Source organism: Triturus cristatus, chromosome 3_1 (genome assembly GCF_964204655.1).
Source record: "Triturus cristatus chromosome 3_1, aTriCri1.1, whole genome shotgun sequence".
Taxonomy (NCBI): domain Eukaryota; kingdom Metazoa; phylum Chordata; class Amphibia; order Caudata; family Salamandridae; genus Triturus; species Triturus cristatus.
The window spans coordinates 17,274,546-17,302,396 of NC_140583.1; the positions used below are offsets into that span (position 1 = coordinate 17,274,546).

The window sequence follows — 27,851 nt, forward strand, 5'->3', positions numbered from 1 at the left end:
CCACAGAAACTGTTCTCTGCCAGGATCTTACCTGAGGGGGGCTGCTGCTGCTGCTGGACCAGAGGACCGCCACTTGGACTACCTCCCTGCCTGGAGGCCCAGTGAGCTGGCTCTGGGTCCAGCCTTGCCCCCCACCCCTGCCCTGCTGCATGCAGGGAAGAACTTTGCTGGACTTTGTGGTTCTTTTTATCCTAAAGCGCTGGGAGCGCTTTATGTGTGTCCCCAAAGCGTCTGGAAGCGCTTCTTTTTTTTGTCTTAGTGCTAGGAGCGCTTTATTTGGTGCCCCCAGCGCTTCTAGAGCGCTTTCACTTTGGCCGTAGCGCTAGGAGCGCTTTATTCTGGAGGCCGGTGCCCACCCGGCATTGTGGTGCGTTGGCGGGTGCCCACCCCGCTTATTTGATAATTTACGTTGCGGGTGCCCACCCCGTTTATTTCCCTTACGTCGCGGGTGCCCACCCCGCGACGTGAAACTATTGCCGAAATCACCGCTGCAGCCCGGTTCGTACCGGAAGTCAGGCAGCACTGACTGGGACAACCGGAAGTAGAAGGGCGGGAGCCTACCCCGCCTTCGCCGGTGCCGGAGAGTGAGGGAGGCCGCGGTACTGAAGGAAGGAGCTGACGGGAGCCTACCCCGCGCTCCAGTGCCAAGGCAGAAGCTTGAGGAGCGTTGCTGGTTCAAGCGGGGCTCCCCAGTGACGGTGGGAGCCCCGCGCACGCCACGGAAGAAGAGAGCCTCCCGCCGCGACCCGAAGACCGGCGCCTCCTTCCCGGTAAGTGGGGCTCTGGCCGGGAGGGTGTGCAAGGCAGCCTAGGCGGCTGCTGAGCGTGTGGGCGCTCCAACGAGGCACTCCCGGTTTGAAGAGAGCCCACGAGGCTCCCACCTGGACGGAGCAGTTCTTTTGGTGCTCAGAGCGCTCCAACTTGGGCACAGATGTTCTCGAGTGCGAGTAGCACTCCAACGAACGGGGGCATTTTGCATGAAAGCCAGTGAGGCTCCCACGTCCTCTGGGGGCATTATTCTTCCGTGTGCTTGAGCCCCTGAGTGGCTCCAACGTCCAGGGGCATTTCTGTGGTGTAGTGAGCCCACGAGGCTCCCACGCAGCGCAAACTATTTGTTTAACGAGCCTAGAGGGCTCCCACGTCCCCGCGTTGGTTGTTTTACAGAGCTTGCACGCTCCAACGTCAAGGGGGCATTTCTGTTGTGACTGAGTGGCCCCAGATGGCAGCGGGCCACTCCCACCTTGCCCCGCAGTGATGTTCAGAGCCACGAAGGTTCTAGGGGGCATTTGGTGCATTCGGAGTCCAGGAGAGGTTCCAACCCCTGCCATATTTGTTTAGGAAGGCCCAGTGGGGCCCCAGCATCTCTCCAGTTGCCCAGCACTTAGTGGGCAACTGCTACGTGTAGGTTGTGCTGTGGGCGCCTTGGTTTGCGCAGCCTGCGCCGGCGCGCCCTGTCTCTGCTGGACACAGGGCGTCCCCGCCCCTTCAAGGCCAGTTCGCCTAGGGACTGCCACAGTGGTGGCTAATGTGAGTTTTTGCGCTATTGTACCTTTCCTGCACCTCTGAATGTGGTTATGCGTCATGTGCTTTGCTTTACACCTCTGAATGTTATGCATCATGTGTTTATGTGCTTAGACCCCTACAGGTATTGTGATACTTAGGTGGTTGTTTTCTCCTAGTACAGGTGGTGCTAGTGAGGTCCTGATTCCCTGCGCAATATTGTCCTAAGGTGGTTAGGGTTGCGTAGGTGGTACTTACCTGATACCAGTAGCTACTGGTTGTGCGCTACATGTTCTATTTTAGTGCTACAGTGATTGTGTGCTATGTTCTAAAGTATTGTTCCTAAGTTCTAAAAGTGCTAATTCCGGACAGTGGTCCAGGTGGCCCTGTCCCCTGTACATATAATCCCTTGTAAATTCTGCCCGTGCCTGTTGGCACATTGTAGAGTGTGTGTTGTTATCTAATGTGTTGTGTATAATACAAAGGTTATTTTTATAGAATACCTTGTGTGGAGTTTCCTTTGTGGTGGGCCTTGGGTGTTGTTGCTGGGTGCGCGCGCAAACGCTTTACACATCGCCTCAGAGATAAGCCTGACTGCTCGTGCCAAGCTACCAAGGGGGTGAGCAGGGGTTATCTTTGGCGTGTAACTTCCTTGCCCTGACTAGAGTGGTGGTTTCTGCCTGACTTTAGCGCAAGCCTTAGCCAACCAGAAATCCCATTTCTAACATTGGTGATCAGCGGTGGGATTTGGACTTGCGTTTGCGCTGTACCGCAGCGGCAACTGGCCGCACTACAAAACTCTGCATTTAGATAAATCACATGGTATAGGGATTATTGTTCTAAGTTTGTTTTTAATTGTCATTTCTTTGGAAATGTGGTTTTGTGCACTGTGAGTTAGGTGTCCCTAGCTCGGGAGGGTAGATCATCCCCCTTAGTGCATTGTTTCTGGATTCACCAGAGGGTGGGATCCAGTGGTGGCAGCGTAATAGTGTCCAGTACATTTGTCCCCCGCCCTGCGCCCAGAGTTGGTACCTGTGTCACGTGGTGGTCAGGTTGAGGAATCAGGGGTGGTAGAAACTGCCTTACCAGTCCGAGGGGAGGGTTGTGTGTGTGGATGGATGGTGTGTGGCACTAGGCAAGTGAGTGTGAGTTCTCTGGGTTAGAGAGCTTGCTGAATCTTTTTGTGAATTTTGTGCTCCTGTTAAACGCAGACCCCTAGGTTCCCTGTGTGATCTTTTCACCATAACGTCCGCCAGAATGGAGCCTGCTTGTGATCCCTATGAGCTAGCTTGGCGCCAAAGGCAGGAGTTAGAAAGGTACTGTACAGAGGGAGAGTCCGACACTCTGTACGAACTTCAGGACCACCTGGTCCTATGGCAAAAGGGTCCATGGGATCTTGAGCACAGTATGGAAAGGGCCCGGGCCTCACACCTGGAGGGTGGTGGGTCTGTGGGGAGCCCTGAAGATTCAGAAGAGGAGGTAGAGGATGACAATACCTGGACGCCAGTAGAGAGTGAGGACCCCATAGGTAGGGCGTCCCTTGCTGGGTCCAGCGTAGGAGGCAGCGCCTCATCCCTTTCCCTGTCCCCAGAGGAGTGGGAAGATAGGAGGAAAGAAAGGGAGCACCAGCTGGCGTTAGAGAAGCTCAGGTTAGAGCATGCTCAGGCTATGGCGCAGCTGGAGGCCAGGAAGCAACAGCGAGAGACTGAGTGGGTCTTGGCGCGGGAGAGGGTAGAGGAGGCTGAGAGGGCCTCCACCAGAGGCAAAGTAGCTCTGGAGGGTAGACTATCCCCTGCGCGCAGTTTTAATTTTCTGGACTCCCCAGGGAGGGTTGAGTCCAGTGGTAGCAGCCAGATAGATTCCAGTGTAGGAAATCCCAGTCCCAGTTCCCCCAGTCTGGTACCTGTTTCCCAGGAGGAGGAGTTAAGGTTGAAATTCAGGGGCAGTAGGAAACTGTCTCACCAGACTTGGGAGGAGTTTGTGGATGGATGTGAGGATGCAATGTTTGATTGGATTTCCACAGCAAGTGATTTTGATATACTGTGTAATCTGGTTCTCAAAGAACACCTGCTCAGTTGTTGTGTGCCAGGGTTGCGCCAACACCTGTTGGGGTGTGGATTGTCTGAGCCCCTTGAGCTTGCGGAGGAAGCAGAGCGCTGGGAAAGGGCTAGAGGTTCTCTAGAGTCATTAGGGAGTGACTCCAAAAGTAGTGGGTCAGGTATCTTCCAGCCCAGCGTGGTGGAAGAGGCTCAGTGTAGCCCAGCTAGGTCCCAGGATAGCGAGGAGGGTGTAGGGGCTCACTGCCTGGCTCAGTGGAGCAGGAGTGAGAGGGTGACCGAGGGTCCCCGGACGTACGAAACCCTGCCTCAGGACTTGGATGGTTTCATGAGGGAACACCAAGTTGGGGACCTAGGCTGTCCTGTTAGCCCATTTGAGGAGGATCTCCTGGTGAGTAGAGGACCTAGAGCACCTGTAACCAGGGCTCCTGTGGTTCTGGAGTCTGGCAGTACCGCTCTGGTAGGGAGGGTACAGGAGTCCAGCGTGAGTGATTGGGGGATGAGTTCCCCAGTGGAAGAGCCTGTGGGTCAGGGACTACCCAGTTGGGCTAGGATCCCGTGTAGTGGCCAGGTTGGCACCACTTCTGTTCTGGGGGATCTCCGCGCACTGTCAGGTGGACAGGGGACGGGAGATCAGCGCCAGACAGACAGTCGCTCGACATATGTGTCATTTGATAGCCTCAGGGGGATGGAGTGGAAATCCCCAGAAGTCCTGGAGTGCCAGGCAATTATTCCACCAAAGGTTCTAGGCTGGAGGTTGGGAGGCCAGGTTCAGGATCAGCCTGACCTGAAGGGTGGGACGTCTGTAACCAGCGTCCCGACCGGTTCTTCTTCCAGAGGTACCGCCCCAGTTGGTAGGGAGCAGGGCTCTGGAAGGGGGTGCAGAGGGTGGGAGAGCCCACCTCTGGCCCCGGTACAACCTGAGGGGTTAAACCCTGGGTTGGAATGGCGTTCTAGGTGTACCCCTCGCCAGAGGAGGAGGAACCCTAGGAGAAGAGGTAGGGGGAGGAGAGCCTTCCCTGAGACTCCTGGTCCGCGTGAGGGTGTAGACCCTCGGCTGGAGAACCAGTGGCAATCTAGTCCTGTCTTGCAGACAGGAAGAGTGGAGAATGGACGCTATGTGCCAGGGGTTCCTACCCCCCACTCTATGGTTAGGCAAAGACCAGTGGCACCTGGGTGGCCTAGGGCCTGGTCTTGGCCGCGGACAGCTTGGGAGTACCAGTGGGGTAGCCCAGTTGGTCCAGGCAGTGGTGTTAGAAAGAGTTCCATGGGTTCACCGTGGCGTAGAACCGGAGGGTGTCCCTGCAGTTGCGGGCCCGCGTCCGTGTTCTATCGCCCCAAGCAGGGAAGTCCATCACGGTGGTGATTGGGCTGCCCTGCGTTTTGGCTGGAAGGGGGTTGTGTTGGACTTGGCCCTTCTGGCAGGTTCACCCCTGAATTTTTTTGCTTTTTACTGGTGACTTGGTGTGGTGATTTTTTGGTTTCTGCGCACTTTCCCTGTGTCCCAGGGTAAAGTGCGCGCTCTGAGTGCATGTGGTGAGATAGGCCTGCCCTCCCATAGGAATGCATGGGGAATGTATGTGTCCCTAGTAGTTCCTGATGCGTGGGGTGTGCAGGCCCGAGTTTGGTATGTGCGGACTCGTGGGAGTGAATGCTGCGCGATGATGTGTGCGGCGTGCATGTACCTAGTGTGGAAGTGCCACTTCTAGAAGTGGGCACTTCTGTGTGCAGTGTGTCTGTCGCGTGATTGGCTGGTCATGTCATGTGACGGGCTAGGGATTCCCCAGAGTCAGGTTGGGTCACCCAGTGGTGAATGGGGAGATCAGCAGCTAGATGGGTGGGAGGAGTACACCTGGGTCCTGAATAGGACAGGGTTTTCCACACACAATGCTGGCCCCGCCCCCTGCGGTGCGACTGACGACCCTAGCCCTGCCAATGAATAGAGTGAGGGGCTGAGCACATCAAGGGTGCTCCCCAACCAGCTGCGACTGGTTTTCCCCCTCACCCTGAACCCAGAACAAAGGGGTTTGCTGTATAAAAATGGGGCTGTGTCCCCACAGAAACTGTTCTCTGCCAGGATCTTACCTGAGGGGGGCTGCTGCTGGACCAGAGGACCGCCACTTGGACTACCTCCCTGCCTGGAGGCCCAGTGAGCTGGCTCTGGGTCCAGCCTTGCCCCCCACCCCTGCCCTGCTGCATGCAGGGAAGAACTTTGCTGGACTTTGTGGTTCTTTTTATCCTAAAGCGCTGGGAGCGCTTTATGTGTGTCCCCAAAGCGCCTGGAAGCGCTTCTTTTTTTTGTCTTAGTGCTAGGAGCGCTTTATTTGGTGCCCCCAGCGCTTCTAGAGCGCTTTCACTTTGGCCGTAGCGCTAGGAGCGCTTTATTCTGGAGGCCGGTGCCCACCCGGCATTGTGGTGCGTTGGCGGGTGCCCACCCCGCTTATTTGATAATTTACGTTGCGGGTGCCCACCCCGTTTATTTCCCTTACGTCGCGGGTGCCCACCCCGCGACGTGAAACTATTGCCGAAATCACCGCTGCAGCCCGGTTCGTACCGGAAGTCAGGCAGCACTGACTGGGACAACCGGAAGTAGAAGGGCGGGAGCCTACCCCGCCTTCGCCGGTGCCGGAGAGTGAGGGAGGCCGCGGTACTGAAGGAAGGAGCTGACGGGAGCCTACCCCGCGCTCCAGTGCCAAGGCAGAAGCTTGAGGAGCGTTGCTGGTCCAAGCGGGGGTCCCCGGTGACGGTGGGAGCCCCGCGCACGCCACGGAAGAAGAGAGCCTCCCGCCGCGACCCGAAGACCGGCGCCTCCTTCCCGGTAAGTGGGGCTCTGGCAGGGAGGGTGTGCAAGGCAGCCTAGGCGGCTGCTGAGCGCGTGTGGGCTCCAACGAGGCACTCCCGGTTTGAAGAGAGCCCACGAGGCTCCCACCTGGACGGAGCAGTTCTTTTGGTGCTCAGAGCGCTCCAACTTGGGCACAGATGTTCTCGAGTGCGAGTAGCACTCCAACGAACGGGGGCATTTTGCATGAAAGCCAGTGAGGCTCCCACGTCCTCTGGGGGCATTATTCTTCCGTGTGCTTGAGCCCCTGAGTGGCTCCAACGTCCAGGGGCATTTCTGTGGTGTGGTGAGCCCACGAGGCTCCCACGCAGCGCAAACTATTTGTTTAACGAGCCTAGAGGGCTCCCACGTCCCCGCGTTGGTTGTTTTACAGAGCTTGCACGCTCCAACGTCAAGGGGGCATTTCTGTTGTGACTGAGTGGCCCCAGATGGCAGCGGGCCACTCCCACCTTGCCCCGCAGTGATGTTCAGAGCCACGAAGGTTCTAGGGGGCATTTGGTGCATTCGGAGTCCAGGAGAGGTTCCAACCCCTGCCATATTTGTTTAGGAAGGCCCAGTGGGGCCCCAGCATCTCTCCAGTTGCCCAGCACTTAGTGGGCAACTGCTACGTGTAGGTTGTGCTGTGGGCGCCTTGGTTTGCGCAGCCTGCGCCGGCGCGCCCTGACTCTGCTGGACACAGGGCGTCCCCGCCCCTTCAAGGCCAGTTCGCCTAGGGACTGCCACAGTGGTGGCTAATGTGAGTTTTTGCGCTATTGTACCTTTCCTGCACCTCTGAATGTGGTTATGCGTCATGTGCTTTGCTTTACACCTCTGAATGTTATGCATCATGTGTTTATGTGCTTAGACCCCTACAGGTATTGTGATACTTAGGTGGTTGTTTTCTCCTAGTACAGGTGGTGCTAGTGAGGTCCTGATTCCCTGCGCAATATTGTCCTAAGGTGGTTAGGGTTGCGTAGGTGGTACTTACCCGATACCAGTAGCTACTGGTTGAGTGCTACATGTTCTATTTTAGTGCTACAGTGATTGTGTGCTATGTTCTAAAGTATTGTTCCTAAGTTCTAAAAGTGCTAATTCCGGACAGTGGTCCATGTGGCCCTGTCCCCTGTACATATAATCCCTTGTAAATTCTGCCCGTGCCTGTTGGCACATTGTAGAGTGTGTGTTGTTATCTAATGTGTTGTGTATAATACAAAGGTTATTTTTATAGAATACCTTGTGTGGAGTTTCCTTTGTGGTGGGCCTTGGGTGTTGTTGCTGGGTGCGCGCGCAAACGCTTTACACATCGCCTCAGAGATAAGCCTGACTGCTCGTGCCAAGCTACCAAGGGGGTGAGCAGGGGTTATCTTTGGCGTGTAACTTCCTTGCCCTGACTAGAGTGGTGGTTTCTGCCTGACTTTGGCGCAAGCCTTAGCCAACCAGAAATCCCATTTCTAACAACGGCCATTTTGAGTCCCCAGCGAAGCTGTGGCGTCTGGACCCCACGAGTGACGAGGAACAGCAATACCAGGGAACCGTGCACTGATTTCGAGTGCAAACCCTAAACAACGTTCTACGAACTTGTGCTTTGGACCATCTGTAGTCCAAGTCCCTAGCAGGTCTGGTACCGAAAATCAGCGGCCTACCCCGTCCCGAGTGATTGTGGGCTCCTGTGGAACCTTTCCTGCAAAGGCGTCTTCACGGTTGCTTGCCCGTTGGCTAGTGACCCACCCGAAGACTTTCTCATCGACTTCAAGGCCTCTCGTGGTTGCTCCGGGCCTGCCCTCACTTACCCTCGCTGGGTAAGTCCATCAGACCTTGCTGGTCTGCACCATCTTCAATCTTCACTCCACACAAGACTTGCAGTTGCCAAGGCTTGTTGGCTCCAATCCGGCTGCCGACACCGTCATCAGCTGCAGACGTCGTGGGACCTTCCGAATCCAGATGCTGGTCATCGTCGATCTCTCCTGGACCTCGTGAGCGAAGAGACAAATCACCATCGACGACCTGAAGCGAAGCGACATCAGTGGTCATCCATCCTGCTGGCCAACGGTCACTGGCAAGTGACTTTGAACTCTGTCCCCTCAATTTTCAGGTCCTCATCAACTTCAATCCATCTTCGGATTCCAGCGGACACCTCTCCAGTCGTCACAAGCAGCAAGTCTTCAATGGTCCCCATTGAAAACAGCATCGCGACCCGACACCAAAAGACACCTATGCACCCGGCTTCCGTGGGTGAGGTAACTCGTGCACTCTGGTGCCCAAGTGTGTGTTGGCCCTCGAAATACTTACCCTGTAAGTGGCTTGCTTGTTGACTTTTCCGAAGTGCCCTAAAACTTTAAATTACAAACCGCGACTTGTGCCATTGAAACCTATAGGAAACCCGCGGCTGTGTTTAGACACTGCACGCGTCTCCCGTGGGCTGATTACTTACCTGCTAACACTGCAGAAGTGAAGCCCCAGCGATTCCCAAGGCCCTAGGCCTTTTCATTTTGCAAGTCGAGTTTGTTAAACCATTTTTTTAGTATATGGTCTGGTACACCCCTAGGGCTTCAGCCATATTTGTGCTTAATTTATTGAGAAGTGTTGACATTTGAATGTTTATCTGGGTTCTAATCTCATAAAGAGTTTAGTAGAGTGTATCTAAGAATAAATACATATATATTTGATATATATACCTGTGTGGTGTCCTTTTCATTTGGTAATTCAAGAGATTATAAGGTAAAACAAGCTGCTTTACATTCCTCAGAGACTTAGCCTGAAGGCTGCTCTCCACAGCTACCACTAGGATATCTTTCTTTAAAAGGTTGTCTTAAACCTATCTACCAAGAGTCGAATTGGACTGGTGCAAGGTGGCCACTATAACTAGTGACCAGCATATGCCAGGCCAACTTCTCACAGGGGGTTACTCCCACAGTGCTTGGCTCATCAGGCGGGCAGGGCAGCATAGGTTAGTTTAGCTGCCTGCCCTTGGATCGCCCGTAAATTAATCCACCGTATGTTGCATACTTTGTATGTAATAAACCTGCAGCAATATCTTTTCCAATCTAAAATTGTGTGGTGTGTTTTATTTTATGCATGCTTATTCTGCCATTGTATGTGGGGGGGAGGGGGTGGGGTCTGGGCCCATAATGGAACTAAGAGAGAAAAGAAAAAGTGGAGGCAGCCTACATTGAAGCCCGGCTCCAGTTGAACAGCCAGGCGCAGCACCAGTGCTCACTGGATTTATAATACCCAGCGGTACCCCATGGCAAAGCGCCAAACCTTCTTAAATCCTTGACCTGGACCAGCACTGGCCGCTTGGCTTCCAATCACAAGCTTCCCAACAATTGGGTTTCAGGGAGGTGGCCCAGCCCGGCCTCGGTCTGGCGCAGACGGGCCCGCTCTTGGTGCAGCGAGGAATCAAGATGGCTGAAATACGCTCCTCCGGGCTCTCAGGCGTAGCATGGGGGAGCGCAGGTAGCGTTGGGGCTTGTGCTTCCTGCCCCATCTCTCTGGCGCTCACACTGTCTATACTGGTAGGCAGGTGAAAGAGGGCAGGCCCAGACGCGACGGGCGCAGAAGGAACGCCTCAGGCCAGATTATGACGCTCGGGTGCCAGAGAACAAACACTGCAGCCCCAGCGGCAACTGCTATCCTCCGGTCTCCTCCTGTGGCCAGGGCAGCAGCAGTCGAGGCGCTCCTCCTTATTACTTGGTGTAGGGTGGTCCTGGGATATGCCCGGTGTGTCTCTGGCCCCAGCGAGGCCCCCGTGCCTGGCCTCTAACTCACCCCTGCTCCACTCACTGGCCACAAAGCCACAGGGCCACAAAGCAGAAGCCATGGGAGCCAGGGGGTGCTGCAGATGAATGCCAGTGAAATAAGGCCGGAGGTGCGTTAGCGCTATCAGGCTTGCATGAGCTCAAAAGGCTTGCCAGGCCTGGATCGGCCTTCTTGGAGTCCTACCCAGTTCGGCCCGGAGCCCGCGACTCGCCTTGCTCGCTCCTCTGACCTCCACGAGGTCCGACAAATGCCTGTAGTGCAGAAAAGTTTATTTTGTTCGGCAGTGGTTAGGCGGTTAGGGGGGTCGGATCGATAGTCGGGGCGTGTCACACCTGCTCTCACACTTGATGTGGGTCTGCTTCGGGACGGGCATGTATTCTGCTTGGAGTCTCCCTGGACCTACGGATATTGCATCCTATCCCTGTGTAATGTTCTGCAGGCTCTGCGTCTATTCACTGTCCCAGGTATCCACAGTTGTCGCTGTGAGAAGTTGGCCTGGTATATGCTGTCCACTAGTTCTAGTGGGCACCTTATATCAGTCGAAACAACCCCTTATGGTGAATGGTTAAAGACAACCTTGATGAAAGCTATCCTCGTGGTAGCTATGGAGAGCAGCCTTCAGGCTAAGTCTTGAAGGAGTGTAAAGCAACTTGTTTTACCAGTCTATAACCTCTTGAATGATCAAATGAAAAGACAACCACACCAGGTATATATTCAAAATATATGTATTTAAGATAAAACACACCCCTCTAGTCTCTTTAAGAAACTGGAGTTCGAAGTACTTTGTTTACAAGTCAGCAATTATCTACAGCCCACAGCCGGAGAAAGTCGTAAACCAATGAAGCAAAAGCAAAAAATCTGGGTGATCATAGGATTGCAGACCCTACTCTCCTACAGTGGCCACCTTGCACCAGTCCAATTCGATTCTTATGGTAGATAGGTTTAAGACAACCTTTTAAAGAAAGCTATCCTAGTGGTAGCTGTGGAGAGCAGCCTTCAGGCTAAGTCTTGAAGGAGTGTAAAGCAACTTGGTTTACCAGATCAGAACCTCCTGAATGACCAAATAAAAGGAGAACCACACAAGGTATATAAATATAAAATATATGTATTTATTACTAAACACTCTCTACTAATCTCTTTATGAGATTAGAGCATAAAGCACACAATACTTTATCAATAGAACGACAGTAAATAGCACAATACACAGCGGGCTCCAGTGGGAGACCAAACCATATACTAAAAAAATTGTATAAAAACAATGACTTCACTAGGCACAGTGCCTAGAGCACGTAGAATCGCTGGAACCCCAAGGTACCACCCAAAGGAGTGACACAGGGAACCCACGGAGGACGCGTGCGGTGTGAGAATACAGGCGCGAGCTCCGTACAATCCTATGGAAAAGTCGCGGTTGCAATTTTAAAGATTAAGGACACTTCGGAGAGGACTTTAAGCAAACCCTTTCAAACATAGAAGTTTCTAAGGCCAGCACCCTTGTGAGTACCGAGACACCCGTGTTACCTAACCCAGAGGACTCGGGTGCATAGGGGTCAAGTGATGTCGGAAACCTTCGTAGTTTTCAATGGCGTGAAGCAGAAAAGTGCTGCTGCCGGGAAGATGAAAAGTGTCAGGTGGGATCCAAGCCTGGATCCGAGGTGAGAAGAAACTGAAAGCAGAGGGGACAGAGTCTGGGTCACTTCAGGGTGACCAGGGGCACGGTAGACGAATGCCCACCAATGTCGGGTGCTTCAGGTGAGAAGATGCGATGCTTGACTCTGCAGCCACGGGGACCAGAAGACGTCGACGATGACCAAAGTCCGGAGGTGAGCTGTCCCATGAAGGATTTAGAGTGCTGGGGGGTCAGTGTCCGGATTGAACACCAACAAGCCTTGGCACCTGTAGCCCACGTGGGCAGAGGAAACAAGTTACGGTGAGGACCAGCAAGGTCCTGGAGACTCTCCAAGCAATGGAGAGTCAGGGCACGTCTGGAGCAACCAGGAAAGCCCATGGAAAGTCAAAGTTACCTTCACAGGGACCCACAACCACAACGGACCAGGGATCGCGAAGGAACCTCGAGCTGAATCACAAAATACCAGCCCACGAAACACTCGTGGAGTGTAGGCCGGAAATCTTTGGTGGAATTACTGCTCGGGATCAGGACTACAAGTAGCCCAAAGCACAGCCTCAGGGATCGCCAAAAAACATATCCTGCTGCAGAAGTACACGGTGCACAGGGGTTCGGGTTGCACGGTCCCCACGAGGGATACTGGTCTCAGAATTGCTGAGAAACTGGTCAGATGTGTTAAAGGTGCCTGCCTTGCAGGGGAGTAACTCCTTTACTCTAAGGGAGATTCTTCAGTCATCCAGCGTGGTGTAGATCGTCGAGGTACTTTGTTTCTGTAGCACAGTTTAGTCCAGGTCAAATCTAAAGTCCTCTAGTCAGGGGTTCCTACTTTGTACCCAAGGAAGGGGTGGGACAAACTCTGGGGACCCACCTATGGGAGGGTCAGGACAGAGGGGTGGCTACACCCATTTCCTTTGTCCAGTTTCACGCCAGAGCAGGAGCAAATGGCTCCTGCAACCGGTTTGAGCTGGACTATGCACAGGGACACCAAATGTGCTCCCAGTGCAGACTCTCTGGCACTCTCAGAGTGAACCCACCCGGCACCAATACACTAAGTCTGGGAGGTGGTCACACCTCCCTGTGACAGGAAACCTATTGTCAGGCCTTCCCCTGCTCGAGCTTGGCCCAGCAGCCTGAGGGCAGACTCGTGTCTGTGCTGGCAGCATCCATTTTGTGATGCCCAGGTCGAGAAAGCTGGTACCGGGTAGCCAGGTGTGTCACATAAGTCCCTCTAGAAGGGTGGAATCATACCGCCCCGCCAGTTACTGGCAGGGAGGTATGATTCCAAGGTGTTTGACACCAAACATGACATGTTTCCTTCTAAGCAGCCATTTTAAAGTTAGCATTTACCGCGAGGTTATAATGCACCTAAATATATATTGTTGGCTGCATTACAAACAACCCAGGAAAACAGGTTCCTAAGGCTGCAGAGGGGTTCTGCTCATGCAGGGGCACCCTCTCACATAAAACCCAGCACCCTGCCTTCAGGATTGATAAGGCCTGCCATGGGGTGACTGATAGGTTTATATGTGCAGTGATTTAGAATAGATATAGTAAACCTATATCTAAGTAAGGTGTGCATGCACCACCTTACACAGGTTGCAGTAGCATACCTGTGGTGTCAGTTTGAATGGTATCCCAGGGGTGGCATAATACATGCTACATCCCATGAGAGGCCACTGGGGTACCTATGCCCTGGGTACATTGTATACCACATACTAGGGACTGATAAGAGTACCCCAGAATCCAATCTGAAGTGTACCTAAAGCACATGCAATCAATTTAGGGAGAAAGCAGATAAACTGGGGTCCTGATTAGCGGGATTCCAGTCAGACTAGTCGAAAACCAGTAAAACACCAGGAAAAAAGTGGGGGTAACCATGCAGTCAGATTCCACCTTCCTACATTACCTTCACAGGGACCCACAGGCCAACGGACCAGGGATCGCGAAGGGACCTCGAGCTGAATCACAAAATACCAGCCCACGGAACACTTGTGGAGTGTAGGCCGGAAATCTTTGGTGGAAATACTGCTCGGATTCAGGACTACACGTAGCTCAAAGCACAGTCTCAGGAATCGCCAAAAAGCATATGTTGCTGCAAAAGTACACGGTGCACAGGCGTTCGGGTTGCATGGTCCCCAGGAGGGATACTGGTCTCAGGATTGCTGAGAGAGCAGATCGACCTCAAAGACGCTTGAGAACCCACCTCCTGTGTTGCAGAAATCTTCGGAGTCCTCAGGAGCTCGGGAGATGCAAACCGGTCAGTCGTGTTAAGTTGCCTGCTGCTGCAGGGGAGTTCTTCTGTCGTCCAACGAAGTGTAGACTGTCGAAGTACATGGTTTCTGCTTGCAGAGTTTAGTCCATGCAAAATCTAAAGTCCTGTAGTCAGGGTTCCTACTTTATACCCAAGGAAGGGGTGGAACAAACTCTGGAGACCCACCTATGGGAGGGTCAGGACAGAGGGGTGGCTACACCCATGTCCTTTGTCCAGTTTCGTGCCAGAGCAGGAGCCAATGGCTCCTCCAACCGGATTGAGCTGGACTATGCACAGGGACACCAAATGTGCCCCCAGTGCAGACTTTCTGGCACTCTCAGAGCGCACCCACCCAGCCCCAATACACTAAAGCCTGTCTGGGAGGTGGTCACGCCTCCCTGTGACAGGAAACCTATTGTCAGGCCTTCCTCTGCTCGAGCTTGGCTCAGCAGCATGAGGGCATACTCGTGTCTGTGGCTGGCAGCATCCATTTTGTGATGCCCAGGTCGAGAAAGCTGCTACCGGGTGTACCAGTGTTTCACATAGGTCCCTCTAGAAGGGTGGAATCATACCTCCCCCGCCAGTTACTAGCGGGGAGGTATGATTCCAAGGTGTTTGACACCAAACATGACATGTTTCTAAGCAGCCGTTTTAAAGTTAGCATTTACCACGAGGTTATAATGCATGTGAGAAGGTGGCCTGATATATGCTGTCCACTAGTTCTAGTGGGGATCTTGTATCAGTCCAAACATCCCCTTATGGTGATAGGTTAAAGACAACCTTTATTGAAAGCTATCCTAGTGGTAGCTATGGAGAGCAGCCTTCAGGCTAAGTCTTGAAGGAATGTAAAGCAGCTTGTTTTACCTTATAATCTCTTGAATGATCAAATAAAAAGACAACCACACCAGGTATATATTCAAAATATATGTATTTAAGGTTAAACACACCCCTCTAGTCTCTTTATGAGACTGGAGTTCGAAGTACTTAGTTTACAAGTGATCAAGCATCAGTAAAAGCACAAAAACACGTTTGAGCCCTAGGGGTGTACCAAACCATATACTAAAAAAGTGGTATAATAACAACAACTGTAATAGGCACTAGGCCTATTGCCTCTAGAATCGCTGGGATCCCAAGGAACCACCCAAGGTAGGAACACAGGGGACCCACGGGAACTGTATGCAGTGTGGAAACACAACCGCGGTTTCCTATTACTTTCTATGGGGAATGTCACGGTTGGAATTTTAAAGATTAGGGACACTTCCAATCGAGTCAGGACCAAACCCTTTTAGACTTAGGTAGTTCTAGGGCTAGCACCCAAGAGAGCACCGGAGTACTTGAGTTACCTCACCCAGGGAAGCCGGGTGCATAGGTGTCTTTTGGTGTCGGGTCGCGCCATCGATTTCAATGGAAGCCTGCAAAGAACTGCTGCTGCCGTGAAGAGAAGTGTCCGGAGAGATCCAAGCCTGGATCTAGGATGTAAGGAACCTGAAAGCAGAAGGGGACAGAGTCTGCGTCACTAGCCAGTAACCTACGGCAGGATGGACCAATGCCCACAGATGTCGGGTGCTTCAGGTGAGTTGATGGGTGTCTTGACTCTTCAGCCACGAGGTCCAGGAGGCGTCGACAAAGTCCAAGAGGCGGATTCGAGCTGTCCCACGAAGTCTGTCGAGTGCTGCGGTGTCGGCGACCAGAAAGGATCCAACAAGCCTTGGCAACGGTAAGTCACAGGAATGCAGAGAAAGGACTGCGGTGCAGACCAGCAAGGTCTGATGGACTTACCCAGCGAGGGTAAGTAAGAGCAAGTCTGGAGCAACCAGAAAAGCCCAAGCAGAAGTGGAGTTGCCTTCGTAGGGACCTGCTAGCCAACGGGGTAGTGATCGCGAAGGAGCCTCGAGCGATCGCACTTGAAGCTGGCCCACGGGTCACTCGTGGAGTGGAGGCCACCAATCTTCGGTGCAGGAGGTGCTCAAGGCTGGGGCTACTCGGAGCCCAAAGCACAACTTCGAGGATGACCAGGAAGGTAGTGGTGCTGCAAAAGTTCACAGTGTCCAGGGGTCATGGTTCCACGTTACCCACGATAGCCACGGGCCTCAGCTTTGCTGTGGACTCAGGGTAGCCTTGGGGAAGTCTGGAAATCCACCTCTGGTGATGCAGACACTTCGGCGTCCGGCGGGAGCTTCAGCAACGCAGACTGGTCAGTTGCTTCTTTGGTGCCTGCCAAGCAGGGGAGTCACTCTTTGACCCCAAAGGATATATGTTTCAGAGGTTCTTCCAGGGTAATCTAAAGTCCTAGGGACTGGATTCCTATACTTATACTAAGTTTAGGGTATGGCCTAACTCTAAGGCCCCACCTATGGGTGGACCTAGGGTGGGGGTGGTTACACCCCTTCCCCTTTGTCCAGTTTCGCGCCAGAGCAGGGGCTGAGTGCCCCTGCAACCGGTTTGAACTGGGCTGTGCACAGGGACACCTTGTGTGCCCCAGACAGTTTCTCAAAAGCATTCACTGAATGCACCCACCCTGCCCCAATACACATCTGCCTGTCTGGGGAGGTGGTTACACCTCCCTGTGACAGGAAACATATTGTCCAGGCCTCCCCTGCCAGAGTTTCGGTCAGCAGCAGGAGGCCAGACCCGTGTCTGTGGCAGTGGCATCCATTTTGTGATGCCAGGGCTTTGGAAAGTTTTAACTGGGCTTAGCCAGTTTGAACATGTCTCTCCCTCTAGAAGGTTTTGAATGCTACCCCCGCCGCCAGGACTGGCGGGGGGGGGGGGGGTGGTAGTATTCCAAGATGTTTGACACCAAACATGACATGTTTTGATGCAGCCATTCCAAAGTTAGCATTTACCGCGAGGTTATAATGCACTTAAGAGTATATGGTATGGCTGTATCACAGACCAGCCATAAGGAAGTATTTCCGAATGCTGCAGAGGGGTTCAGCTCATGCTTGGGCACCCTCTCACATAAAACCAAGCACTCTGCCTTCAGGATTGTCAAGGCCTGCCATAGGAGTGGCTTATAGGTTTATATGTGTCTGTATAAGGTAGTGATATAGGTAGCCTATACCACAGTAAGGGGTGCAAGCTCACCCTTACCCAGGCTGCATTAGCAGACCTGTGGTGTCATTTTGGAGTGCTTCCCAGGGGTGGTATAATACATGCTGCAGCCCCTGGTAGGCCTCTGAGGCACCTATGCCCTAGGTGCATAGTATACCATATACTAGGGGCTTATAAGGCACTCCAGAATCCAATTAGATATGTACCTAATGTACATGCAAACCATTTTAGAGAGGAAGCAGATACACTAGGGCCCTGAATAGCAGGATCCCAGTCCAACAAAGTCATAAACCAGCAAAACACCAGGAAAATGTGGGGGCAACCATATAGTCAGACTCCACCTTCCTACAATGCACTTTAATCAGTCAGTCAATCAAGCTTTATTGTGGTTAGATTTACCATAAAAGCACATAAAAATAAGACAACAGTACAATAGGTCAGGCAATTCAATTCATACATATAATCTCAATTATATAGATGATTGTTTAGACATATCCTTAACATTTTTTTACAATTTAAATACTATCCAGAATTCTAAAATTGTTAAACAATGATCATTATAAAAAAGAATAATGCGATCTTTTCTCTCGATATCCATTAAACTTAATGTTAATGTATAGCAGCATTGTTTATCAAGTTCCTTCGAATTGTCCACATTGAGTGCAAGTATTTAGCTACTGCAGAAACAATCACTGCATTGGTATCAGTTTTTAATATCCTAAAAAAGGCCAAATATTGCTTTATACCCAGGTTTTTACACAGCTGAATTATCCATTTCTTCCTAATGCAAGCATATACTGGACAGAAAAGGATAACATGTACGGGAGTTTCTTCCTCAATTCGACAACCTGGGCAAGGACGTGCCGGACCCCCTTTCCACCTATCAATATTATGATAAAAAGGCAAAGTGCCATATCTAAATTGCAAATAGAGCTTCTTTGCTAAAGTGGGTTGTATTGCATCAATCTCAGGCTCTAAGCTATAGAAGGACTTAACGTCCAAAAAAATATCAGTTAAGCTTGAAGTTTTTACTGAGCGAAAGAGATTCCTTAAATTAGATTCTTTTACAACGCTTGTCATGGTTTTTTTGGAAATAGCTGGGCAGGAAGCCTCGGGATTTAACCAGAGTTCCTCAAGCCCGCTCGATGTAAGTAACTGTCTTACAAATGTTAACCAAGGGATCCTACCAGATCCTAATGAAGCCATGACTACTTTGAGCTCCTCCTTGTAATTCACCAACTCAGGAATGCTCCACAGGCGCTTCCAATAAAGTAAGGGCCGGACAGTAATAGCGTCTGCAATTGGGCAGATATTCAAATCTAATCTGAGCGGAGCCAAGGGAGTACTTTTTGGCAAATCCAATAATTGCCTTATAAAGTTATTTTCAGTTATTGATAGGTTACTTACTGGTGTGTGTCCCCAAAGTTCCGCCCCATAACGGGATGATGCCCTTGCTTGAACTTTGAAGATTTCAAGGGGGGCACTTATTATTTTGTGGGTACAATTCTTCTGTACTCGTTGTAACAATAGCCTGGCGTAAATTTTTTGGGTCACATCAAAAAAGGCTAATCGGCCTATAATTAGAAGGTTGGAGCGGAGAGCCCTTCTTGTGAATTGGAATTATCTCCGCCCCCAGCCAGGTACTTGGGAGTGGTAGCCCCTGCAATATCGCATTAAATAATACCCGTAGGTATGGGCCCCAAACTATCGGTTCTTCTCTATATAAATCACCTGGGATCCTATCGAGTCCCAGTGCTTTGTTAGGCTGGATACTTGAGATGGCCGACTGTACTTCCACCAATGTAAATGGTTGCACTGACCACATAGGATTCGGAGCCAATAAGCTCGGAGGGGCTTCACTTGTACATGTAGGAGAAAGAGAGTAAAGATCTTTAAAATAAGAAGACCAAGCTTCTTCAGATATATTTGGAGCAATTGTAGACCTGCCTTCTGATTTTCCAGTGTGGACAAGGTTCCAAAAGGTCCTTGGGTCCTTTGCCACAAGTGCAGATGTAATAGCAGCCCAACGGTTTGCCTCCCATTCTAATTTTGCATTTTTTAGCATTTTCTTATATGCTTGTCTGGCTTCTGTGACACTAGATCTATTACCTTGGCTTAGGGCCAACAATAATGCAGCTTTCGCGTCCCTACAACACCTGTTAAACCATGGATTCTCGTCATTGCGTGGTTTAGGCTTAACAGAGCCTTTCTTATAGAAAGTGTCCTTTAGTATTGTGACCATTTCACTATGGATATCCATAATTTTACCCATATCAATGTCCAAAGAATTAGTGAGGGTGGGATTTGCCCTTTCGAGCAGGGGGGTTCCGTCTCGATATAATTTTGCCATGGATTCGGTAGATGATTTCGCGGCCGCCCATCGGATTCTTCTCCCACCTTGCACTATTCTTAGATCACTACTGTAGCACTATCCCCCCTGATTAGTTGGAAATCCATCTAAATTATCAGGGGATTATGGTCACTTTCAATACGAAGAGAAACGCTAAAGTCTAAGATCTTTGGCCACAGAGCCAAACTTGCCAAGAAATAATCTATCACAGATGTATGCCCCATGCCACTATAAGTATGCTGGGCTGGGGTATCACTCTGGAATCGACCGTTACAGGCTCTAATAGAGAACGTATAGGTAAGGGAAGTCAACTGAAGGACTAAAGCTGTCCAATTTTTTACAGGACAAGCATTGGGGGGCAGAACTGACCAAGTTTCATCTTCTTCCATTGTGATCGGCGGGACCCCTTGTAATGGTTCGAAATGACAATTGAAGTCTCCTCCGATCAACAGGGCAACATCACCCCCAAGCGAGTGCAATAGGGTGGTTAATGTATCCAAAGTGTTGGATGTTCCGCCCGATTGCACTGGCCGTGAGTATATGTTGATCAGAGCCAGTTTTGGTGTTTCTTTATGAGACATCAGGATGCACGTGAGATCAGGACAACTTGTATCTAGCCTTTTCAACGTGAATCCAAGATGGATACCCACCCATATACACAACCCCCCTGACGGTCTGCCTCTCGAGCCTTTTACTGCAGATTCCGCAAAGGTTACATAGCCCAGTCTATGGGTAGGACCTACCGCCCACGTTTCCTGGAATAAACAGATCCCATGAGAATCCACAAATGTACACCAATCCGGGATGTCTAAGTTAGATGTGAGGCCCGCTATATTCCAAGATAAGATTTTTAAAGTCCCTTTTGTCATTGCCTGCTTATTTCCCAAGCTTCCCTCGTGACAAGACCCAGCAAGGCCGTGCACCCCAAGACCGACTGAATGCCGATCTGTGTGCACGCGAGCAGTCCGAAGTTGTGGCACAAAAATAGATTTATCAATCACGGTGGGAGATGGACCATCCCCTAACTCCCCTATGGTTGCATACGGCTTTTCCTTGGGCACAATTCTTACTTCTGTAGGGGACAAGGAGTTAATTGCGGTGTTTACCACCCCCATATGATCCCTCCTGATGATCTTCGAACCTCCTTCCCTTTTATTGACGTCTGTTTGATGGACCAATGGGGGGCTGGGGGGCATGGGGAGTCAATCCACTTGATCCAACAAGCTGTATCTATTGCTTATTGGAACTCCCAACGCTTCACCCCTAGCTTGTCCACCCCTACTTCTGTGTACATAATGCCAAGGGTCCTCTTGCTGGAGCCATGAATCATAGCTCCTATGTTCGGGACGATAATGAGCATGATCTGTTTGGTAAAAATAGTCTAACCTCAAAGATTTAATCATTGTATTGGGACTTATCTGTTGCCTGCTGCATACGTAATCAACTGCCCTGTAATCCTCAAAATTAATAATTACACAGTCCCCACCCACATTTTTTAATATGGAACCCACCCACCCTTCTAACAAACAAAAGTTTGCTTTGGATGGATCTAGGCAGGGGTCTATGGGTGTTCAACCAATGCATTGTCTTGTTTTTGAGTTCCTCATATGATTCATGTTTAGTATTCATCAACTTTGGGACCCCAGTTAGAATAACCACATATGGGGCACAATCCGGGGGTAGGTTGATGCATGGTAAGTCTCGAGAGGCATCATTCTCCCCAGATTGATTTGGGAACTCCTTCCCTAGAGTTTCGATATTTGCAGAGTTTGCCAATGGCAAGGGTTGTGCCTTTTTCGCAGCTGTTGGGTTGATTGTTGGGCCAGTTGTGCTAGAGCCCAGGATCGGCCCCTGTGTGGTGGAGAATGTAGGTTGATCGTTCGCAATAGTAGGTGTTAACTTGTGTTGTGACTGTGAAACGTTCACTGGTGTAACCAAAGCTTTAACTTGGGCTTTGGTAGCAAGAAGATCATTTCTAAGACCCATATTTTCCACGAGCAGTGCCTCCATTTTTTCCAAAATATCATCTAAGTATTTCAATTTTTGCTCCACAGGCTGGATAAGAGAAGATAAAACCATACTTAGTTTCCCCACCAATAGATCTAAATCGAGGGGGAATATGGTTACGGAGTCTGTACCATTCTTTGCAGGACTATCTATAAGAGTCACAGAAGGGCAGATCTCTGATTGATCCGTGATCAGGGGTTCCAATTGGTTATTAGGTTTAGACTGTTTAGGTTTTCTGCCCCGAGATGGGGTGCCAGCCTTCTTCCTTTTCAAGATTGCACCCTCTTTAGGTCTTGTCTTATTACTCGCTTCGGTTTGGGCAGATATTATGTTTGTAAACTGTCCACATGGTAGTTGGGTTAACCCAACCACCTGATCTCCTGTGTTGTTTCCAGTAAAATGTGAGTTAGTAGGGAGCTCTTCAATAGCTGTGTTTAACTGGGGAGGGTCTGGTGAGCATGCCTGTGCAGCGGGGCCCAGGGAGGATCTCCTTAAGAAGACCGGATCTTGGGACAGACGGCGTTGCGTCATGACAATTTCACGTTCCAACACCGATGATGCTCTCGTAATGAATTGGTCTAGAGTCCCGGCTACAAGCCCTATTGGTGTCGGTTTCACACCCCTTCTAGCGGCCATAATATTCAGATATTAGTATTGGGAACTAATTTTATATGATACTCACGGTTCCCACAGGATGTCAGGGGGCTGGTCCAGCCCGGCCTCCTTCGGCCCCTGACGGCCACAGACGGCCCGCCCTTTGCCCGGGCTTAGCCCGGCGCCACCCGCGCGCGGTCCCGCGACGCGGGGGCTCTCCTCTGTTTGAGTGCGCCTCCAGGCGCGGAAGAGGCGTGTGCGGCTTCCTGCCGCAAAGGATGCTGGGCGATGTAGTCCTCCCCTGACTGCGGCAGCGCCAAGATGCAGGAAAGGCAGCGGCGGCAGGGGACACAAGCGGCAAGCAATAAGTCAGAAGGTAGGCAGGATGTGATTACCAAACACTTAGTAGCGCAACAGACGGAACCCCCCTTGTCCTTTCTACTTCACAATTCTGTGAGATTCCAACTTTGACTTCTATTAATCAATTGCCTTTCCTTTTGTTCGTCTTTTCATTCACAATTGTTCGAAATGATTGTCATTGCTAATATTTCAGTGAGATTCCACATGTTGCCTAGCATTATGCGACCACTTTCAGCACGTTTCACTCACAACACAACACCCTTTAATATATATGGTTGGCTGCATCACAGACAACCCCGGAAATAGGTTCCAAAGGCTGCAGAGGGGCTCTGCTCGTGCAGGTGCATCCTCTCCCATAAAACTCAGCACCCTGCCTTCAGGATTGATAAGGCCTGCCATAGGGGTGACTGATAGGTTTAAATGTGCAGTGACTTAGAATAGATATAGGTAACCTATATCTAAGTAAGGGGTGCATGCACCACCTCACACAGGCTGCAGTAGCAGACCTGTGGTGTATTTTGAATGGCGTCTCAGGGGTGGCACAATACATGCTTCAGCCCCTGGGAGGCCTCTGGGGTACCTATGCCCTGGGTACATGGTGTACCATATACTAGGGACTGACCAGGGTTCCCCAGTATCCAATCTGGAGTGCACCTAAAGTTCATGCAATCAATTTAGAGGAGAAAGCAGCTAGGCTGGGGTCCTGGATAGCAGGATCCCAGTCAGTCTAAGTCAAAAACAGTGAAACATCAGCAAAAAGTGGGGGAAGCATAAGAAGCAGATCCTACTCTCCAACACACGCATCTTTTTACTGCCCCGTCTTTCTACAAACCCTGCATCTTCACTGTCACATATTTCTACAGCTCCTGTGAGATTAGTGGACAGGGGCACAGGGAGAGTATCACTTGCCCAACATAAAATAGTTTGCGAAGGTAGGACACACAGGAGAACTTGCTCCAAAGGCTATAACTTTACGACCCTATGGGCACTCCATAACTGGGGGAAACAATAATGCAGAGGGCAGGGAAGTGTTAGAAGGCTTCAAACACAAGTGTGGTTCAGCCTCAAAGTCAAAGTCTGGGATCCACTCGAAGCCGCCTTGAGGCAAGTATCTTCCACCTCATATGAACTCGGAGGCAGCACTTCAGAAACAGAACATACTCTAAATTGGATGATGAATTTTCAGGATTAATCTGGAGCCATCATCACTAGGGAGGATTATATGAGATAAAGAGGGATCAAGAAAAGATGGAGAGATATTCTATCATTAAAGTTCCCGGTTTTCAATTCTTACTGACTTTTCCAGATAAATACAGACAGAAAACTGTGTATTTATTTTAAAATAAATCTGAAATTGGGATGTTTTTTAATGATTCTAAATAGTGTCAGTTATGACTGCCAGGCCAGTAGCTGTGCAGATCGGCAGGTTAGGGAGGTAAAAAAAAAACGCAAGAGAACGTTTCCTAATGAGGCTTTAACGGCTGTAGATGTGTAGGTTTTTGAGCCCTGCCAAGAGAGCCACCATATTAAACTTTTTGTGGTATCTCTTAGCCAGTTTTATACACTATACACACCCACCCCACCTCACAAACTCAACGCCCTCACATAAAATCATCATACGGCTAACCAATAAAAAGATCTCCACTAAAGCGACCCTTCGTGGCGCCAGTAGGGCATTGCAGCGCCGGCCATACAAGTAACACGCTCGATGACAAAGCAGGACCTCCCGAGGGATGTGTGAGGACACCAAGAAGTAATCCCTGTGATTCCTTCCTCTCCGTCCATCCTCACCTTCCTTTCCTGATAGGAACAGTACCTCCTAGTTTGTTGCACCCACTTTTTGGTGGCAAGACAGGCAGGAAAATTAGTAAGATTAGGAGGTGTGCCCACATTCAGCCAGAAACAACCCTAGGGCCGGCCAGCTCATGTGGACCTCACTTTTCAAATTCCTTCATCTTGTTTTGGATGGAATTAGCATTCTAGGTTCAGGGTTATGCCCACATCACACAGGAAGGTATCATATAGAGGGTGTAGACACCCTAAAGGTAGGTAGCCCATTGGCTACTACCTGATACTCTCTGCAAATCCCCCTAAATTGAGTATTTAGGAGGCACACCTGAACCATAAGAACTCACATTCGGCAGATCAACAGAAGAAGGACGAAGAAGACTCACTGCCTCGCGCCACCTGCAACAGAACTTTGGAAGGAAACCTTGACCTCTTCAGCCCTCTCTCGACAATCGTAACAGAGTGACTTGTCTTGTGATCTGGAGAACTACCAAAGCCTTGGGTAACCTGCCAGCACTTCAAAAATCACGGAACGTCTCCCTTGGAGTAGAGGAGCTACTACCCTGCAGTCCGCAGGCAGCGACAAGCAGAGTCCGGTCAACCACCTTGCAGCTCCCCGGCCCGCCTGATGCTGCAGATGACCAGGAGAAGCTACTTGTGCTCTGGAAGGTCAGATCTGTCTCCCCACCAAGTGTGAAGACACCAAGACCAACTGGAGCTATGCAGCAACAACCACCGGGGTTCAGGACGCCCTGCACCAAAGACCAACCATGAGACCCAGTCCAGATTCTCACTGCACCAGCACCAAGTAGCCATCGAGGGACGCAGCATCACTGAGGCCCACTTCGAGAGGGGCCCAGCTGCTTTGATTTTGCTCCTGACAGATGTTTGTCCCAGACTGCAAGGTGCATCTTTCCGCACCTGGCCTAGCCGATCTAACCACCGGAGCTGTTCCCCCTTGCGACCTTGGCCCCGTTTGGGAACCCTCAGACTTGCCCTCTGTGCAGCCTGTTTTTAGGTGGCTCCCCTTCACCATAGCACGCCAACTACCAGACTCACCAGCACCCTGCTCCCGGTAGAACCGGGCTGTTCCCGAAGAACTGCTGGTAGTGCTTTGAACCATGGCCTACTACAACTCTTAACGCCGAAGGTGAACCCCTGAGACCGACTGTACCTACCTTTATGCATCTTTGACTTTTTCTTAAAAGGGTTGCATTGTGCGTAAAATTGCACAGGTTTGAACATTTACTTACTTGTGAATATTGCTATTGAAAACAATACTTACCTTTGAATGCAGTTCTTGGTTTTAAAACATATACAAAAAGAAGCGTGTTATTTTTCTAATTTGGTCTCGGATTTAGTCTTTGAGTGTGTCTCCTTTATTACTTCTGTGAGTACAACAAAGGCTTAGCACTACCCTCAGATAAGCCTATGTGCTCGCACACACTACCACAAAAAGAGCCCTAGTATTATCTGCTTTTACCTCTGTATCCCAACTGGGCATCCACTGGCCTCTTTGCACGGTGTACTTCGTTTTAGTTCACTATATAGAGAGCCAGCCTCCTACAGCGATCGAGTAGAAGTGTACGTTTATTGGTTAAATAAATGTGGAAATATACCAGTTTTTAGCTTAATTTTTTTCACCAACCCTTAAGTAAACATTAATGAACACAGATAAAATTAGCAAAAACTAAATATGCATAAATACAGAGAGCAATGTAAAACAAAACACCATAAAAGCATGAGCCCCCTGTATAAGGAAAGAGGACCTTTCGGCAGTGCGTCTGCCAGGAGAGGAGCAGGTTAGTAAGTTATTGGTTAGTGTAGGGCTGGAATAACAGGGGTGTAATTATGAACATGGAAGTTGCAAATGGGAACACATGACTTGCAGGGCAATTTCAAACGTTTTGGTCTGAGTCGCAACACAAAAGGGAGAGATGGAGGGTTTTCACAGTTCCATCACTAAAGGACTGTGCAAGTCATTGTATTCATGCTGAGATTACCAGGATGGAGACATGGGAGGCAGAAAGACTCACTCCTACTGGGAAAGCTCTGGGGAGGAGTTTACAGAGCTTAGAGTGCTTCCGAGCCTGCAAACCTCCCCTAAAGGCGCCAATTCGTTCATAAGACAACATTTCAGTAACTTGTTTAACTACATTGAAGAGAAGCACCCCACCAATGCTCCTCAACTCTCAGAGGATGACAGCAGCTCATCCCACCCGATTACAAAATGAGCATCCGCTGAAGATACACAACTCTACCTGGCGTCTGCTCCGCTCCAAACGTCCATCTCTCCAACCACTGCCTGATCCTCTCCCCACCAGGATGCCCAGCGCCCACCTGGAGCTCAACCCGACCAAGACAGAGTTCTGGCCATTTGCCAAGAACACCAAGCAAGAAATAACCCAATACCTAGCGCAATGACATGAACGCTGACAGCTTCGAACCACAACTTTCAACAAATGCCAAGTCACTTGGATCCACCTTGATAGCCAAGCTCACCCGCAAGGAGCATGATGCCAAAAACAGAACGACAGCCTGGTGCCAGCTCCCTTCTATGGAAAGAGCCACCGTCACTCTCAGAAAGTGACGCTAGAGCTGCTGCTCAAGCCCTCATACGCTTGCATCTGGAAGGTGGTAACGCCCTGCTCCATGGACCCCCAGACTCCACACTGGCCCCCCCTTTGGTGCATTCTGAGAGGGTAAACCTACCTGCTAATGGGGATCTGTGGCAGGAGGCTCCTAGAGGAAGTTCGGTGAGGGAACTAAAAAGAGAAGAAAGACAACAGAGTAAAGACAGGATAGATTGCAGAGAAAGACAAAAACAAAAGAGACAGGAGAAGGTAACAAGAATTGAAAATGCAATAGGTCTCGCCTTTAATTAAGTTAAAGCCATTTGCTTTGCTAATGGTATTGTATAGCAAAGCAAATGACTTTAACAGAATGAAAGGCGAGACCTATTGCATTTTCAATGCTTGTCACATTCTTTCTTTCTACCTAGATCACTATGTTGCTATGTTTCTGTTCCTTTTATGCCTCTCTCTTTTGTTACCGTTCAAAATCTGGTAATGAAAAATAAATTGCAGAGTCACAAAAGGGTGCCAGTACCGGAAAGCACCGGCCCAAATTAAACACTGTTTGTAGGTAAATAAGAAATCCATTAACGATGAAACGCGAGTGAGGGCCGCATTACAGCAACCTATTGATTTTAAAGCGGCTGACTGCCTACTCAACCATTGAAATCAGCGTGTCCTGCAGGCTCTAACGAAAACGTTTTGTGGGTGTCCTAGCACACTCTTATGGGACTTCCAGTTTTGATTTTGACAATTATAAAGAATGTTAAAAAAAAGCAAGATAAGTGATCTCCTGCAACAAACGTCCACATGCTCTGCAATACACCAGCTCCCTGTGCGTTTTTTGTTTTCTCACTAAACTGCCATATACCATGACGTTCATACCAGACAACTAGTTGCTGCTTCCCGGCGCCATGCCTCTGTGCTGAGACCCCAAACCTTCCACAGTCCACCACTTCCGGGCTCCCGAACTCATACCACCGCCCGGAAGAAGTCCTCATAACCCCCGTCACTTAAGTAACAAAACAATCAACACTGCCAGGAGATGAAAATAGGAGGAGGGCGTAAGAAAAGTAAAAAAGATTTGGCGAGCAGCAGCGTCTCTTTCTCCTGAGG

General features: G+C 50.3%; 1 protein-coding gene across 20 annotated transcripts in view; it reads right to left on the minus strand.

Moving 5' to 3' along the window:
• NR1H3 (nuclear receptor subfamily 1 group H member 3) overlaps nucleotides 1-27,851 on the minus strand; it is a 475,049-nt gene that overhangs the window by 404,682 nt on the left and 42,516 nt on the right. For 14 of the 20 annotated variants that reach the window (XM_085646596.1, XM_085646594.1, XM_085646593.1 and 11 more), the window contains exon 2: nucleotides 26,875-26,927. Coding sequence is in view for 2 of the 20 variants with exons in the window: in XM_085646605.1 (XP_085502731.1) it covers nucleotides 26,875-26,927; nucleotides 27,621-27,736 (169 nt within the window). In the remaining 18 variants the exon portion in view is untranslated. Of the gene's footprint in view, nucleotides 1-22,102; nucleotides 22,320-26,874; nucleotides 26,928-27,620; nucleotides 27,761-27,851 lie in introns of those variants that run through there. The other 6 variants (XM_085646592.1, XM_085646589.1, XM_085646582.1 and 3 more) reach the window with 3 other exon arrangements.